The following is an 11,910-nucleotide window of genomic DNA, read 5'->3' as shown; positions in this document are numbered from 1 at the left end:
CTCGGCTCCGTGGGGCGCTTGGGACAGGAGCCCCGGCGGCCGCTCACGGGTCGGGAGGGGGTGGCGCTGCCTTTCCCGGAGCGCAGGTTTGTGTGTGTGTGTGGGGGGGTGGGTTGGAGGAGGAACCCGCAGGCCTGGATCTGGGAAGACCTGGGAGCTGACAAGTTCTGAGAAGTTCCAGACGCGACTTCGGCGGCAGCAGCACATGCCCACCCTGGGAGCTGGGGACCACCTCACCCGACCCCCCTAAACAGCGGAAGCCACGGAGGCCGGGGGGAGGGGGCTTGCCCGAGGCCACAGGGCAAATCGACCTAAGAATCCAGTCCTGACCCTGCCCCGCTTCTTTCACTTTCATTGTTATCGTCCCTGCGGGAAGCGGGAAGCGAGGAACTCAGCTCCTCCCTCCGCCCCACCGAGCTGGCAGCCCCGCAGAGGTCAGGTCCGGGGCAGGCCCTAGCCCACCCCCCAAGAGAAGTTTCTGGGTCCCGGTGTCCATCCCCCCACTCTGAGACACCCCAGCAGACTCCGCTGCTTCTGCCAGACTTCTCCCGCAAGAAAAGAAATGCAGAAAGGAAAAAAAATCTCTTTACTGAGTCACACCCAGCTGTAAACAAGTCACCACGGGAGCCCCACCCCAACCCCCAGACCACAGTCCTCGAGGAAATACCGGGGAAGGGCAGTGGGGCAGGTGCCAAGCAGGGCAGTGGGCAGGCAGATGCAGCGGCTCCAGGTTTGTGGGAAGATGGGGTCGGAGCAGGAGTGGGGACTGAGCTCCCAGGAGCCTCGGAGCAGGCCCCGTGAGGACCAGGTGGCTAGGAAGGCTCCCTGATGGAGCTGCCCCCCTCTGCCCCCCACACACACTAGGGAGGGCACCCACTGAGGGTGAGGGCCGCCTGCGTGGCCCAGCCCCAGCTCCCCAACGGCCTGCCCAGTCCAGTCCAGTCTCCTACTCCCCCGTGAGCCTCCAGGTCGGCCCTGGGCTCAGGGGTGTAGGTGAGATGCTGCGGCTCCTCGGGGCACAGCAGGGGCTTCTTCCTGGGGCCTGGCTCCCCTGGCTGTCCGACTGGAATGTGGCAGTGAGGAGGGGCTCGTGCTCTGCTCTGGCCGGTGCTGTCTCTCAGCACTGGCCCCAGCTACACAGCCGTCTCCTGGTCCTCCCGCTGAACCATCTGGTAGTGCTGCCGGTTCTCCAGGTAGGCGGCCAGCTCCGTGTCCTGAGCCTTCTCTGCCCGCTGCCGGGGAGTGTCGCCCTGGAGGAGGGAGGAGCCGTGATCAGGCTGAGGGGAGGGCAGGCGCTCTTCCCAGGCTGCGGGTGGGGGAGGGAGGCCTGGCCGGCTGGGCCAGCCCCACCCCAACTGGCTCAGGTTTCTTAAGGTTGAGGAACAGCTTTAAATCCCCAGAGGTGGCTGCCCTCCCGAGGCTTCCCTCTCACAAGGCCCAAGTCTGGGAGAGCGTTGGCCGGGGCCTTCGTGGACTCCTTGCCCACCCTGTGGATCTGCTCACCTGCTGGTCTGTCTTCATGAGCGAGGCCCCTGCTTCCACGATGTAGTGGCAGATGGTGCGCTGGCCCAGGGCCGCTGCCTGGTGCAGACAGGTCTCCCCGCTGGGGGACAGGGGCTGGCTGTGGACCCCATCCAGTCCTCTAAGGCTCCCCCCACCCCCATCAGTCTCCCGAGGGCCATCAGGAAGGGCAGGAAGTTTGGGCCCCTAGGATAAGGGGGTGTGGCCTAGAGGATGACAGATTGGCCGGAAAGGGTTTATGGGCTCCCACCAGACCAAACATGAGTGGTTGGATGAAGACTGGGCGGTTTCCAGGGCAACCAGGGTCCTGCACTGGCAGATACTCACTTTTCCTCTACAGCATCAAGGATCTCTTGGGGGGCTGGTGGAGAGGGGAGGGACAGGTCAGAGGCCTGGCAGCCTCTCTTCCCTCCCGTGGCCCAGCCCAGGGCCCAGTGGCACAGCTTACCGTGGTCCAGCAGGTAGCGGACCACTTCCTTGCTGCCAGTGCTGACTGCGTGGTGCAGGAGCGTGCGACTCTGACCGTCACGGTGCATGAGGTCCCCCCCAGCTTGGTGCAGCTCCTGGAGCTGAGGGCAGGAGGCAGGGCAAGGCTGGGGCTCCTCTGGCCCAGCCTTTCCAGCCACAGAAACGCCCCCCAACTCACAGGTGACAGGCCTGGCACTAGCGTGCTCACACACATCACTCCCAGGGGCCGCTGGAGGTCGTTCTGGAGTGTCAGGGCTTCTCTCACCCAGAGGACCCAGGCCCTGGAGCCCGCGGTTCCTCTAATACTCGCTCCTTTCTGAGCACCAGGGACAGGCTGACTGAGCTAGGAAGCCCTTATGAAGGGACACATTGTGGGTGGACAGGGGTAAGGCAGAAGGGGACAATCACCACGGAGACCCTGCTGAGGGCAGGATGATGACAGATGACTGTGCCTGGACAGGCCAGCTCTTGGCCCACCCAGAGGCACCACTCCCCACTGCCGGAGGGGGCTGCCGAGGAGAAGACGCTGGAGCCAGGGCACTAGTACCTTACAGAAGTCGTTCCTCTTGGCAGCCTCAACCAGCTCTTCACCTGCAGGAACACCTGCCTGTTACCTCCAGGACTGGAGGCCTGGGCTTGTGTTGGTGGGTGAACATACGCATGGGGCTGCTGGGCACGTGCACCGAGGGCTGGGCTCATGGTGAATGTGACCACGTGTACCTCGGCAGTTGTGTCTGCGTAAGGCTGTGTATGGGCCCACCTCCCACCACCTCATCCTTATGACCAGGGAGAAGCCTCACCTTTAGGGGGTGCAGCATTCCCTGGCAGTGACCTACAAACAGAGTGGGATGAGACACGACCCAGCTACCGCACAGGCCAGCTTGTCCCCCTCCCAGCCCCAAGCAGGGGCACCCTTCATTCTTTCAACAGTTTATTGCATGCCTCCTACAAGTCAAGTGCTGCCCTAGGCACTGGAGATACCACAGTGACCCACAGTGACCACGGCAGACGGAGAACTGGCTCTCAGGGAGCTTACATTCTAGCCAGGGAGACAAACAAGTAGACAAATAAATAAAGTCTTTTGAGAGCAGGAAGTGCTATGAAGAACACAGGAGGACAGGGTAGTGTAATTGAACGGCAACTTCAGATGAGGTTCCCAGGAAGACTTCTCTGGGGAGGAAACACCCAGGTGTAGGTGTGAACGGAAGGGGCAGCTCCGTGAAGAACAGGAAGTGTCTGAGGCAGCAAAGGCAAGTGCGGAGGCGGGCAGACTTGAGGCCTCAGAGAACCGAGAGGCAAGTGGGGCCGGCCTGCGGCGATGGAGAGGAGAGGGCAGGCACAGGCCGTGTGCCCTGAAATGCCCACAGGGTACCGAGAGGTTCTAGGCTGGGAGCAGGAGAGCTGGAGGCAGGGGCATGGTGGCTTAGATGGGTGGTGTGATCAGATGTGGGGGAGAGCCGACAGGACGCTGAAGGGTCATAAGGGTGGGAGGAGGGGTGGGGCCACAAAGGCAGCTAGCTGAGTGTGAGGCCTGCACTCAGGGAAGTGGCTGGGGCTGAAGGCAGAGCTTCGGGAGCTACTGGATTATAGGTGGGACTTAAACCAGGGACTGGAGGAGCCCGGGACTCACCGGGGTGTGGGTGAGCAGGGGGAGGTGGGGAGAGGAGAAGTGGGGGTTGGGAGGTCAGGCCGGGCCGATGCCCCCAGCAGCTCGGGGTCCAGGATATAAATCTCGTCCTGGGCGATCTCAGTCACATAGTTGAGATGTTCCTGTGGGTAGTGAGGCCAGGGCCCAGGGTCAGGGCTGAGGGTCACAGCCTTCCAGGGCAGCCAATGGGGGTGCAAGGGCCGCAGGCTAGCAGACTTGAAGAAGCCTCTGCTCTGGACGTGAACCCTGGCAAGAGGCAGCCAGGCAAGTGGCTGCCCCTCACCTCTCCATTCACCCCTCCCCTTTCCCATCCCCAAGCCTAGGCACTGACTCTGTGTACTGGGCCTACCAGCCCCTTCCCACTGATCAACCTTTTCCCAGGCAACCTGGCCCCTGGCCAGATGTGCTTTTTCTTCTGTGTCTTCCTGGACGGCACCTGCACTTTGAGGCCCTCCCACCCATACAGCACGCCTTTTCTGGGTACACTGGCTCCCTTTCCCTGTTGGCACCATCCCTGCACACCCTATTCTGTAGGGCAGGGCCCATGGACATGGGCATGGACATGGCGATCTGAATGCTATGGAACCTGAAGACGGCTGTAGATGGAGCCGGACGGCGAGTGCTCACCTGGGCCCGGTCGATCCTGTAGAAGCGGCTGGCAGTGGTGGCTGTGGGAGACAGTGAGCTGGCTGAAGATACAGGGGCCCTTGTCCAGGCCCAGGTCTTCTGCTGCCCCGACCCAGGACCCCCCAGGGAGGAGGCAGCACATGGATTGGGGCTGCCAGGAGCCAGCCCCTCAGGGCCACTTACCGTCCAGGAAGCACCACTTGGGGGACAGTTTTTGGCATGTCGGGGACATGGCTCCAGCACCTTCGGGCTCCTGGTGAGAAGAAAGGCCGGGGCTGGGTGAAGACAGAACCTGGAGCAGGAGGGCACAGCACAGGGCGGGCTTGGGCCTCGCCTCCGTCCTCACCTGCTGGAGCCTCTCGATGTGGGCACGGCAGAGCTCGAGGTCACTGTCTCCTGGGACCACCACAGTGCCCAGTGGCACGGCTGGAAGACAGACAGGCTGTTAGCAGCCGGCCATATCCCACTGGCCTTCCCTTAGGGGACTCTGGCTCTTCAGCTGCCCCTCCCCCACCCCACCCCTCGATCCCTGCCTGCTGCTTACAGGCCTCCTTGAGCTGCTCCTTATCGTAATGCAGGGCGTCGTAGTCGTGCATGCTGACCCTGCTCACTTGGATCCGTAGCTGCTCGGGCACCGGCTGCTGGCTGAGGGCAGGGGCAATAAGCGGGGACTTGGCAAGGGCCCCGTCCAGGAATCTAGCCAAGGGTCTCCTCCCAACCGCCCTGGGGCAGAGGGACTATTAGCCACTTTCCAGTTGGGGAAGTCAAGGCTCAGCGAAGGGCAGAGTCTGGCATTGGGCCCAGGGCACACGGAGGCTGTGAAGGAACATACTCGCTGTGCAGGGGGGTGGCACTTCGCCGCTTGGCCTTCTGCACCATGGTGGCCTGGTTGCGCAGGGCGATGCGAATGCGCGAGGCGGTAAGCTTGCAGGGCTCGCCATCCACCTGCACTGGGATGGCCTTGGATGTGGTGAGCACCACCTCACGGCACTGCGTCAGCCGCTCACCATGTCCGCCCACCTGCAGCGCTGCCTGTGGGCACAGAGGGCTCAGGTCAGGGGCCAGCATGATGGGGTCCCCAGCTCTGCTCCTGCCAGGGAGGCTCTGGCCAGAGAACAAACAGAGAGTGACCCCAACAGAGAGTGGAGGGAGGGTAAGACCCCAGTCAGAGAGGGGAGGTAAGGGCAAGAGCCAGACAGAGGCGATAAAGCGATTGTCCAGTCAGAGGGGATTGATGACAGTGTCCCTCAGACAGAGAGAGGCTGACAGCTACTCTAAGTCAGAGAGAGGAGGAGACAGTGAGTGCCCAGCAGAGAAGGGAAGTCTGGCGACACTCCCTTCCCATCTTGGAGCTGTGCTGGGCACTGTACAAAGCAGACAGGGGCTCCAGGCCCCATGCTGGCCCACTCACCAGGGACGTCATGGTGAAGCCGATGACCTCGAGGTAGCCGTCATCGTGCCGCTGGGGCTCGAAGTCATGGTGCTCCCCAGGGTGGCCCCAGGGCATGGTGCCTGCGCAGTACCTGGAAGGAGGGAGCACGAGGCTGCAGAGGACAGTCCTGCAGGATGGAGACAGCAGGGCCACAGAGCCTGCCCCTCCTCACCTGGGGATGTTCAGGAAAACAATGCACTGGGGTTTCAGGTCCTGAATCTTGGGGGTTAGGTCAGTTCCATCACACTGGAGACAGGAACAGGGAGGGTGTTGGGGGTACACGTGTGGTGCCGAGCCAGCCTCCCTCCCAGCTGGGCCTGTCCACTCTGCCTGCAGCCCGGCCTGCTCACCACCACTCGGATGTGCTTGGCCAAGTCCTTGGAGCTGCCCATCAGGAAGTCGGAGAAGGCTGTCTGTGGGAGGCAGAGGCGTCACCATCTGGTGACAGAGACCTTCCCTCACCACCTCTGGCAGGGGCCCTGTGGCCTGGCAGACACGGGTGGGCATGGGAAGAGGGGTGCTGCTGGGCTGGCAGACCCAGACTCACCCCGGCATAGAACATCTTGTTCCGAAAGCGGCTGTTGAATTTCTCTGGGTTGGCCTCTAGGTGGCGACAAGAAATGGGGGACAGTCAGTCATTCTGGGCCTGCTGGGCTTACGAGGCTGGGGTGGGGAGGAAGGGCTGGGCGTGGGTGCCTTTCACTGGTGGGGAAAGGTCTGACCCTTTCAGGGACACTCCTGTGTCCCTGCCTCCCCTGCCTCCCCAGCAAGAGACTGCCAACCTCGAGACTCATGGAACTCCAGGGTCACGTGGGCATCAAAGCCCAGGCTGAAGTAGTTGTTGAAGACGTCCAGAGGCAGCTGGAAAAGGTCAAGGGACCAGCAGGAGGGTCAGGCCTCACAGATACCTCCCTGCTCCAGCCCCAGCCCCAGCCAGGGGCACTGTGCTTGCTCAGCCACACGTTTTCAGAGGCCTTTTCTGCAGTTCACAAGGTCCACCAGAACCTCTTCCCCGCCACCTGCCTGCCTCAGGCTCTGCCCCTCGGCTCCCCTAGGTGCCCTGTACACAAGAGCACCCTCACCCGCTGGCATTCTTCCCCGGCTTTCCTTCCCCATGTGCCATTGTCTGCAGGAGCTCCACAAGGAGGACTTTGTCTTGCTCACTGCTTAGAACGGTGCCTGGCAGAGAGCAGGTACTTAGTAAATATTTGCCAAGTGGCTGAATAACAACTGTCTTGTGAGGTGAGCACCATTATTCCCATTGTATAGATGAAGAAATGAAGAGACTGACCAAAGTCCTAGAACAATGGAATGGGAAAAGGGCCCAGCTATGTCTCCTGGGAATCCCAGACACCCACTGCCCGCCTTGGCCTACCCACCCGGTCAGTGGCACCCTCTTCACGCTCCTCAGGCCCTGCCTCAGGGTTGGGCTCGGCGCGGAGGTCCCAGCGGTCCAGCTGCACCACGTTCCCCTCCTCCACGTGGGAGAGGATCTTGGACACAGGCTCATCTGTGTAGCCCTGGTGGGAGAAGCAGAAACCGAGCCCTTCCTGAGGACAGGCCTCCCCACCACACGGCCCACCCAGCGGCCCACCTCCCATGGGCTCTCACCCCGCCCCAGTTGAGGGTGCGGGCCAAGTCGTTGCCAGTGCCCAGGGGCAGGATGGCAACAGGAGGTGGTGGTTTTAAGCGCAGTTGGTCCAGGGTGGAGAGGATCCAGCCGACCTGGAGGGGGCAGAGCAGAAGAGGTCTGGTCAGGCCAGCGGGGCCCGGGCCAAGGCCCGGGCCCAGGCCCAGACCCGGCCAGAAGCAGGACTCACCGTGCCGTCACCCCCGCACGCCAGGATCCGCAGGTTGTGCACTTTTCGGTACATCTCCAGCCTGAGGGGAGGAGACAGGAACAGGTCAAGGCATATGGGCTGGACCCTGAGCACCAGGCAAGCTCCCACCACTGTCCCCACAGAGCCTTGGCCAATACTTACGCCTCTTTGGGCCCTCCCTGGCTCAGGTCAAAGACTTGCCGGGGATTGAGATACCAGAGGAAAGACTGGATGATCTTTGCACCCTGTGGGAGACCAGGAGCCAAGAGGGTCAGGGGTGGTGGGCTGAGGTGGGGAGAAGCACAGGGAGGAGGCCTGGGAAGCAGGCCCAATAAGGGGCAAGGGGTAGAGACAGGATTAGATTTCCCCCAGGATCCCTGGGAAAGAGACGGGGCAGAGGTCTGATATGGAGCCTGGAACAGCTGTGGGTTCTGGGGGAAGGGGCAGGAATCTTGACCCCATGCCTCCCCCCAGGCTCTGTGGAGCGGGGAGGCTGTGCTTACCTGGTTGCCCCCACTCTTGGGGTTCACAAACACCAGCAGGGGCTTCATGAGGGGGGACGGGGTGGGCCTGATGATGAAGGGTCTCCAGCGGCCCTCCTGGGAGACACAGCCCGTAAGGCTCCCTCAAGTCCTGGCGGACCCTACCCCCATGCTCAGCAGGACCCCTGGGTGCCCCCCATGTACCACCTCTGGGTCAGAGCTTATGGTGGGCCTGGCCACAGAGAGGCAACTCGCAGGTCTGACCTCTTCAGGGCCCCAGAGTCCACAATGACCCACCAGAGGCTGAGCCCATGGCATCTTCCAAGAAACAGGCTCCTCTCTCCTGTCCCCTCCAGCTGCCTGCCTGGCCCCAGGTCTAACCTCGGGACCTTTCTTGCTGGATTTCCGCTTGAAGGACGCTCTCTTTTTCTTCTTGCTTGCCTTGAGAGTGTTCTGCAAGGGAAGCAGGGGCATTGGTGACAAGGTGGGTGAGCTGGGGTGGCTGGCAGACCCCAAGTGTGTGTGGGGTGTCAGGGTGCAGGCAGGACTCACCTGGGGCCTGCGGGCACGGAGGATCCAGGTGGGCGGGATGACCACCGCAGCATGGACCCCCAGGGAGCACGGCTCCTCGATCTGCTGCAGCATGAAGCAGGATACCTTGCTGTGGTACTAGAGGGGGGAACACAGCTGAGCTGGGCTAAGCTGAGCCCTGGGACCCCAACCTAGCACAGCACGGGATGGCCTGTGGGAGCAGGGCGAGCACACTCACTGCTTGCTTGCACCAGGAGCAACTGATGGCCACAATCTCCTTGCTGTGGAAGGTGAACTTCTGCTGGAAGCCCTAGGGTGGACAGGTGGTTGGGGGGCCAGGGGCCAGGCCTGGAGCAGCAGACCCAGGCCCTCTTCTGTTGTCAACCTCTCTCCACCCAGGGAAATTGAGCACATTTTTTAAAATTATAAAAACTATGAAACTATAAAATAAGCCCTTAGAACAAGGAGGCTTGGCCAGGGGCCCATGCTCTGAGGTTACTGCAAAGTGTTGAGTATGCACCTGAGATCTGCTGGGAGGGCCCACAGCTAACTCTTGTCTGACTCAGATCCCTCCTTTCGGACCCCAGACCCGGCCAGGCCCCTGGCCACCCCCTTGTGCACTGCAGTCACTGAGGCACTGTACGCCAGACACTGTGCTGGGCACTGAGGTCAACGGAGGAAAGGGGGGCAAGACCATTCAGGACCTACACTTACTGAGGCAGACAGACAAGAAATAGACCATGAACAAGTGAACGACATCACTGCGGACAGTGCTGGGAAGACCACCTGCAGTGTGTCTCCGAGCCACCCCCTCTTCCAGGAGGGCAGGAACCCCCTCCACACCCACCAGGCGCTCAGCAAACACCTGCTGAGTTAGCACCCAAGACCACAGGCTCTCAGGGGGCTCACTGACCTCAGAGCAGTCCCAACACACTGTGCTGGAAGAAGCCCTTCCTCCCTGCTCTCTGCCCAGCCCAGAGGCCAGGGCATTTTGGAACTGACTGTGACTCGACCTGCTGAGCGTGAGCTCTGGGACTCAGCACTCTAGGGACACAGTGACCGACAGGCCACACTGGACACACAGCATGGGCTCAGGGGCTACAGCCCAGGTCCAGTGGGCATCAGGCCAGTTGACTTCCTTGGGTAGGCCTCTCACCTTCCCACAGTGCCGACACTTGCCATCCTGGCGTCGCCTGTGTACCCAGTGGTGCCGCACAAAGGTTGGCTGGTGGAGGAGGAGAGAGATATTGTTGTAGTGAGGGGTGGAGGAAATGAGCCCTGAGCATGGCCTGCACCCCTCAATATATTAATGATGAGGAATGGGGCTGCAGGAAGCTTTCCACAGTCCTGTGCGTGAGATGAAGGCCTGGAGCAGGGTTAAGGCTCAGAGGAGGGATGGGCACGTGGGGACAAGTGGTGCCCCACCCCCTCTGTAGGCAGGGCTAGCCAGACCCTCCCCTTTGAAGCTTTCTCAGAGCTAATCCCTTGTACTTCCCTGGGTCCCCTATAAAGCCACATAATTTGCTCATAACTATCATATTGATGACCAACAGTAATGACCAGATATAAATATTTAATGTTCTCTCTCTCTCTCTCTCTCTCTCTCTCTCTCTCTCTCTCACACACACACACACACCTCTCACTTAAAGTTAGTGGTTCTCAACCTTCTGGCCCTTTAAATACAGTTCCTCATGTTGTGACCCAACCATAAAATTATTTTCGTTGCTACTTCATAACTGTAATGTTGCTACTGTTATGAATCGTAATGTAAATATCTGATATGCAGGATGGTCTTAGGCGACCCCTGTGAAAGGGTCGTTCGACTGCCAAAGGGGTCGTGACCCACAGGTTGGGAACCGCTGGCTAGAAAGAGCTGAGCCCTCTGGTGGCACTTGGGCACACTGCAGAGAGGTCCACTCAGGAAACCTGGGGTTTCCTTGCCCCTAAACTACCGTGAGCACTTACCTCACGGACATTCCTGGAGCCTGATTCACGGAAGGACGGCTTACAGCGGAAATTTATCTGTGAAAGATTAGTGTCCAGCAAAATGTCAGAACCCCACCCTGGGGTCAGGCATATGGCCAGCCCCTGCAGGAAAGGGTATTCAGCGTTCTCCTCACAAGACAGGACAGCTTCCAATTAGCCCGGGTGCCCTTAGAAGACGAGACACCACCCTGCCTCCTGCCTCCCCTCCACTGGCCAGAAGGAAGCTCTCCTTCCTCTGCCCAGCACCTTGGGATGGGGAGGGACTAGAACAGCACATGGTTTCCTAGATTGTCCCTCCATCTCCAGCACTCCCAGCCTAGGCACCTGCAGGCACCCCAGTCCTTGCCAGCAGACTTGCACCGACTGGTCTCTGGAGACCTTTCGCTAAACTGTGGAACCCTGGTTTGACTTTCACTTTAGGGGGTGGTGACAGGTCTATAATGCCTGACGTTGCATTTGCTTCTTTTTCCCCAAATGTCCCTGCTTCAGCCCTAGCAAAGTGTAGGGAAGCTTTATTCTACGAGTTAAGGGCTGAGGGACGCAGCCCACGTTCGCCTTGTTGGTGCCATTCCTAGTCCTACAGGCTTTCCCGTAGCTGGTCTGGGTTTCTGCTGCCTGGGGAGCCCTGTCAGCCCTGGCAGCCCTCCCGCCTCTGCTTGGACCCTCCTGCCCAGCTGCAGACATGCTGGACAATGGACTTTGGGAAAAGGTCTCTACAGTAGCAGTATGTAGAGCCAGGTTTTGGGACTACACGTGACTGAGCCAGCTATGAAGCCTCATAGCTGTTGGGCAATTATCCCTCCCAAGTGTTAGGTGGGAGACTGATAACATGGTGTCGTGGCCACGCTTTATTAATTCATCCTGTTGAATAACAGTCAACGTGTCCCATGCTGGACAGTGGGGATACAGCAGCTAATAAAGGTGGGAGCCAGGATTCAAATGTGGGCATGGCAGCTTGAGGGTCCTTGGTTCTTCACCACCTTACACACTGTGGCACCCCTGGCAGGCAATGCTTGTGTAACATATGTGTGTGCATACACGTGTACTCTGAGAGGGTTCAGCACCTGAAGAGGAGGGGCGGGAAAGGTCAAACAACCACACTCACCTTCTCCAGCTGTTCTATGCAGGGGGTGTGCACCACGATCTTGCAGGCTGCACACTTTCTCCGGGGCACTGATTTCTGCTATAGGAAAGAGAGAGCCCCTGAGGCACCAGGTACCTCCACCCAGGATGCTGCTACGAGGGCAGGCAACCTTCACATCTTCCCCAGCACGCCAGGTACATGGGGGGCACACCTGCCCTTTGTGTGCACCTGCCCTTTGTCAGCCCCCACTACTGACTCTGGCATCAGGACACAGTTCCCATTCCTCTCACCATCCTCAGGTCCACAGCGGG

General features: G+C 60.3%; 2 protein-coding genes across 7 annotated transcripts in view; both read right to left on the bottom strand.

Moving 5' to 3' along the window:
* Positions 1 to 207, bottom strand: part of MDK (midkine (neurite growth-promoting factor 2)) — a 2,477-nt gene extending 2,270 nt beyond the window's left edge. Inside the window, exon 1 of the mRNA XM_014543288.1 lies at positions 131 to 207. Coding sequence (XP_014398774.1) covers positions 131 to 207 — 77 coding nt within the window. The remainder of the gene's footprint in view (positions 1 to 130) is intronic.
* Positions 208 to 567: 360 nt separating this feature from the next.
* Positions 568 to 11,910, bottom strand: part of DGKZ (diacylglycerol kinase, zeta) — a 41,313-nt gene continuing 29,970 nt past the window's right edge. For 4 of the 6 annotated variants that reach the window (XM_014543347.1, XM_014543350.1, XM_014543351.1 and 1 more), the window contains 28 exons: positions 11,621 to 11,698; positions 10,495 to 10,551; positions 9,686 to 9,754; positions 8,768 to 8,839; positions 8,551 to 8,667; positions 8,380 to 8,451; positions 8,020 to 8,115; positions 7,679 to 7,761; positions 7,517 to 7,577; positions 7,308 to 7,421; positions 7,076 to 7,216; positions 6,479 to 6,557; positions 6,244 to 6,299; positions 6,047 to 6,109; positions 5,869 to 5,942; positions 5,676 to 5,787; positions 5,097 to 5,296; positions 4,809 to 4,909; positions 4,611 to 4,690; positions 4,448 to 4,517; positions 4,265 to 4,305; positions 3,620 to 3,759; positions 2,790 to 2,821; positions 2,537 to 2,580; positions 1,970 to 2,090; positions 1,849 to 1,882; positions 1,504 to 1,603; positions 568 to 1,250 (listed from right to left, as the gene is read on the bottom strand). In XM_014543347.1, coding sequence (XP_014398833.1) covers positions 1,134 to 1,250; positions 1,504 to 1,603; positions 1,849 to 1,882; positions 1,970 to 2,090; positions 2,537 to 2,580; positions 2,790 to 2,821; positions 3,620 to 3,759; positions 4,265 to 4,305; positions 4,448 to 4,517; positions 4,611 to 4,690; positions 4,809 to 4,909; positions 5,097 to 5,296; positions 5,676 to 5,787; positions 5,869 to 5,942; positions 6,047 to 6,109; positions 6,244 to 6,299; positions 6,479 to 6,557; positions 7,076 to 7,216; positions 7,308 to 7,421; positions 7,517 to 7,577; positions 7,679 to 7,761; positions 8,020 to 8,115; positions 8,380 to 8,451; positions 8,551 to 8,667; positions 8,768 to 8,839; positions 9,686 to 9,754; positions 10,495 to 10,551; positions 11,621 to 11,698 — 2,424 coding nt within the window. In that variant the 3' untranslated portion in view covers positions 568 to 1,133. The remainder of the gene's footprint in view (positions 1,251 to 1,503; positions 1,604 to 1,848; positions 1,883 to 1,969; positions 2,091 to 2,536; positions 2,581 to 2,789; positions 2,822 to 3,619; positions 3,760 to 4,264; positions 4,306 to 4,447; positions 4,518 to 4,610; positions 4,691 to 4,808; positions 4,910 to 5,096; positions 5,297 to 5,675; positions 5,788 to 5,868; positions 5,943 to 6,046; positions 6,110 to 6,243; positions 6,300 to 6,478; positions 6,558 to 7,075; positions 7,217 to 7,307; positions 7,422 to 7,516; positions 7,578 to 7,678; positions 7,762 to 8,019; positions 8,116 to 8,379; positions 8,452 to 8,550; positions 8,668 to 8,767; positions 8,840 to 9,685; positions 9,755 to 10,494; positions 10,552 to 11,620; positions 11,699 to 11,910) is intronic. The other 2 variants (XM_014543349.1, XM_014543346.1) reach the window with 1 other exon arrangement.

Source organism: Myotis brandtii, unplaced genomic scaffold (genome assembly GCF_000412655.1).
Source record: "Myotis brandtii unplaced genomic scaffold, ASM41265v1 scaffold324, whole genome shotgun sequence".
In the NCBI taxonomy this organism is placed as follows: Eukaryota; Metazoa; Chordata; class Mammalia; order Chiroptera; family Vespertilionidae; genus Myotis; species Myotis brandtii.
The sequence above is the reverse complement of the archived record's forward strand: the minus strand, read 5'-3'. Positions and strand labels throughout refer to the sequence as shown.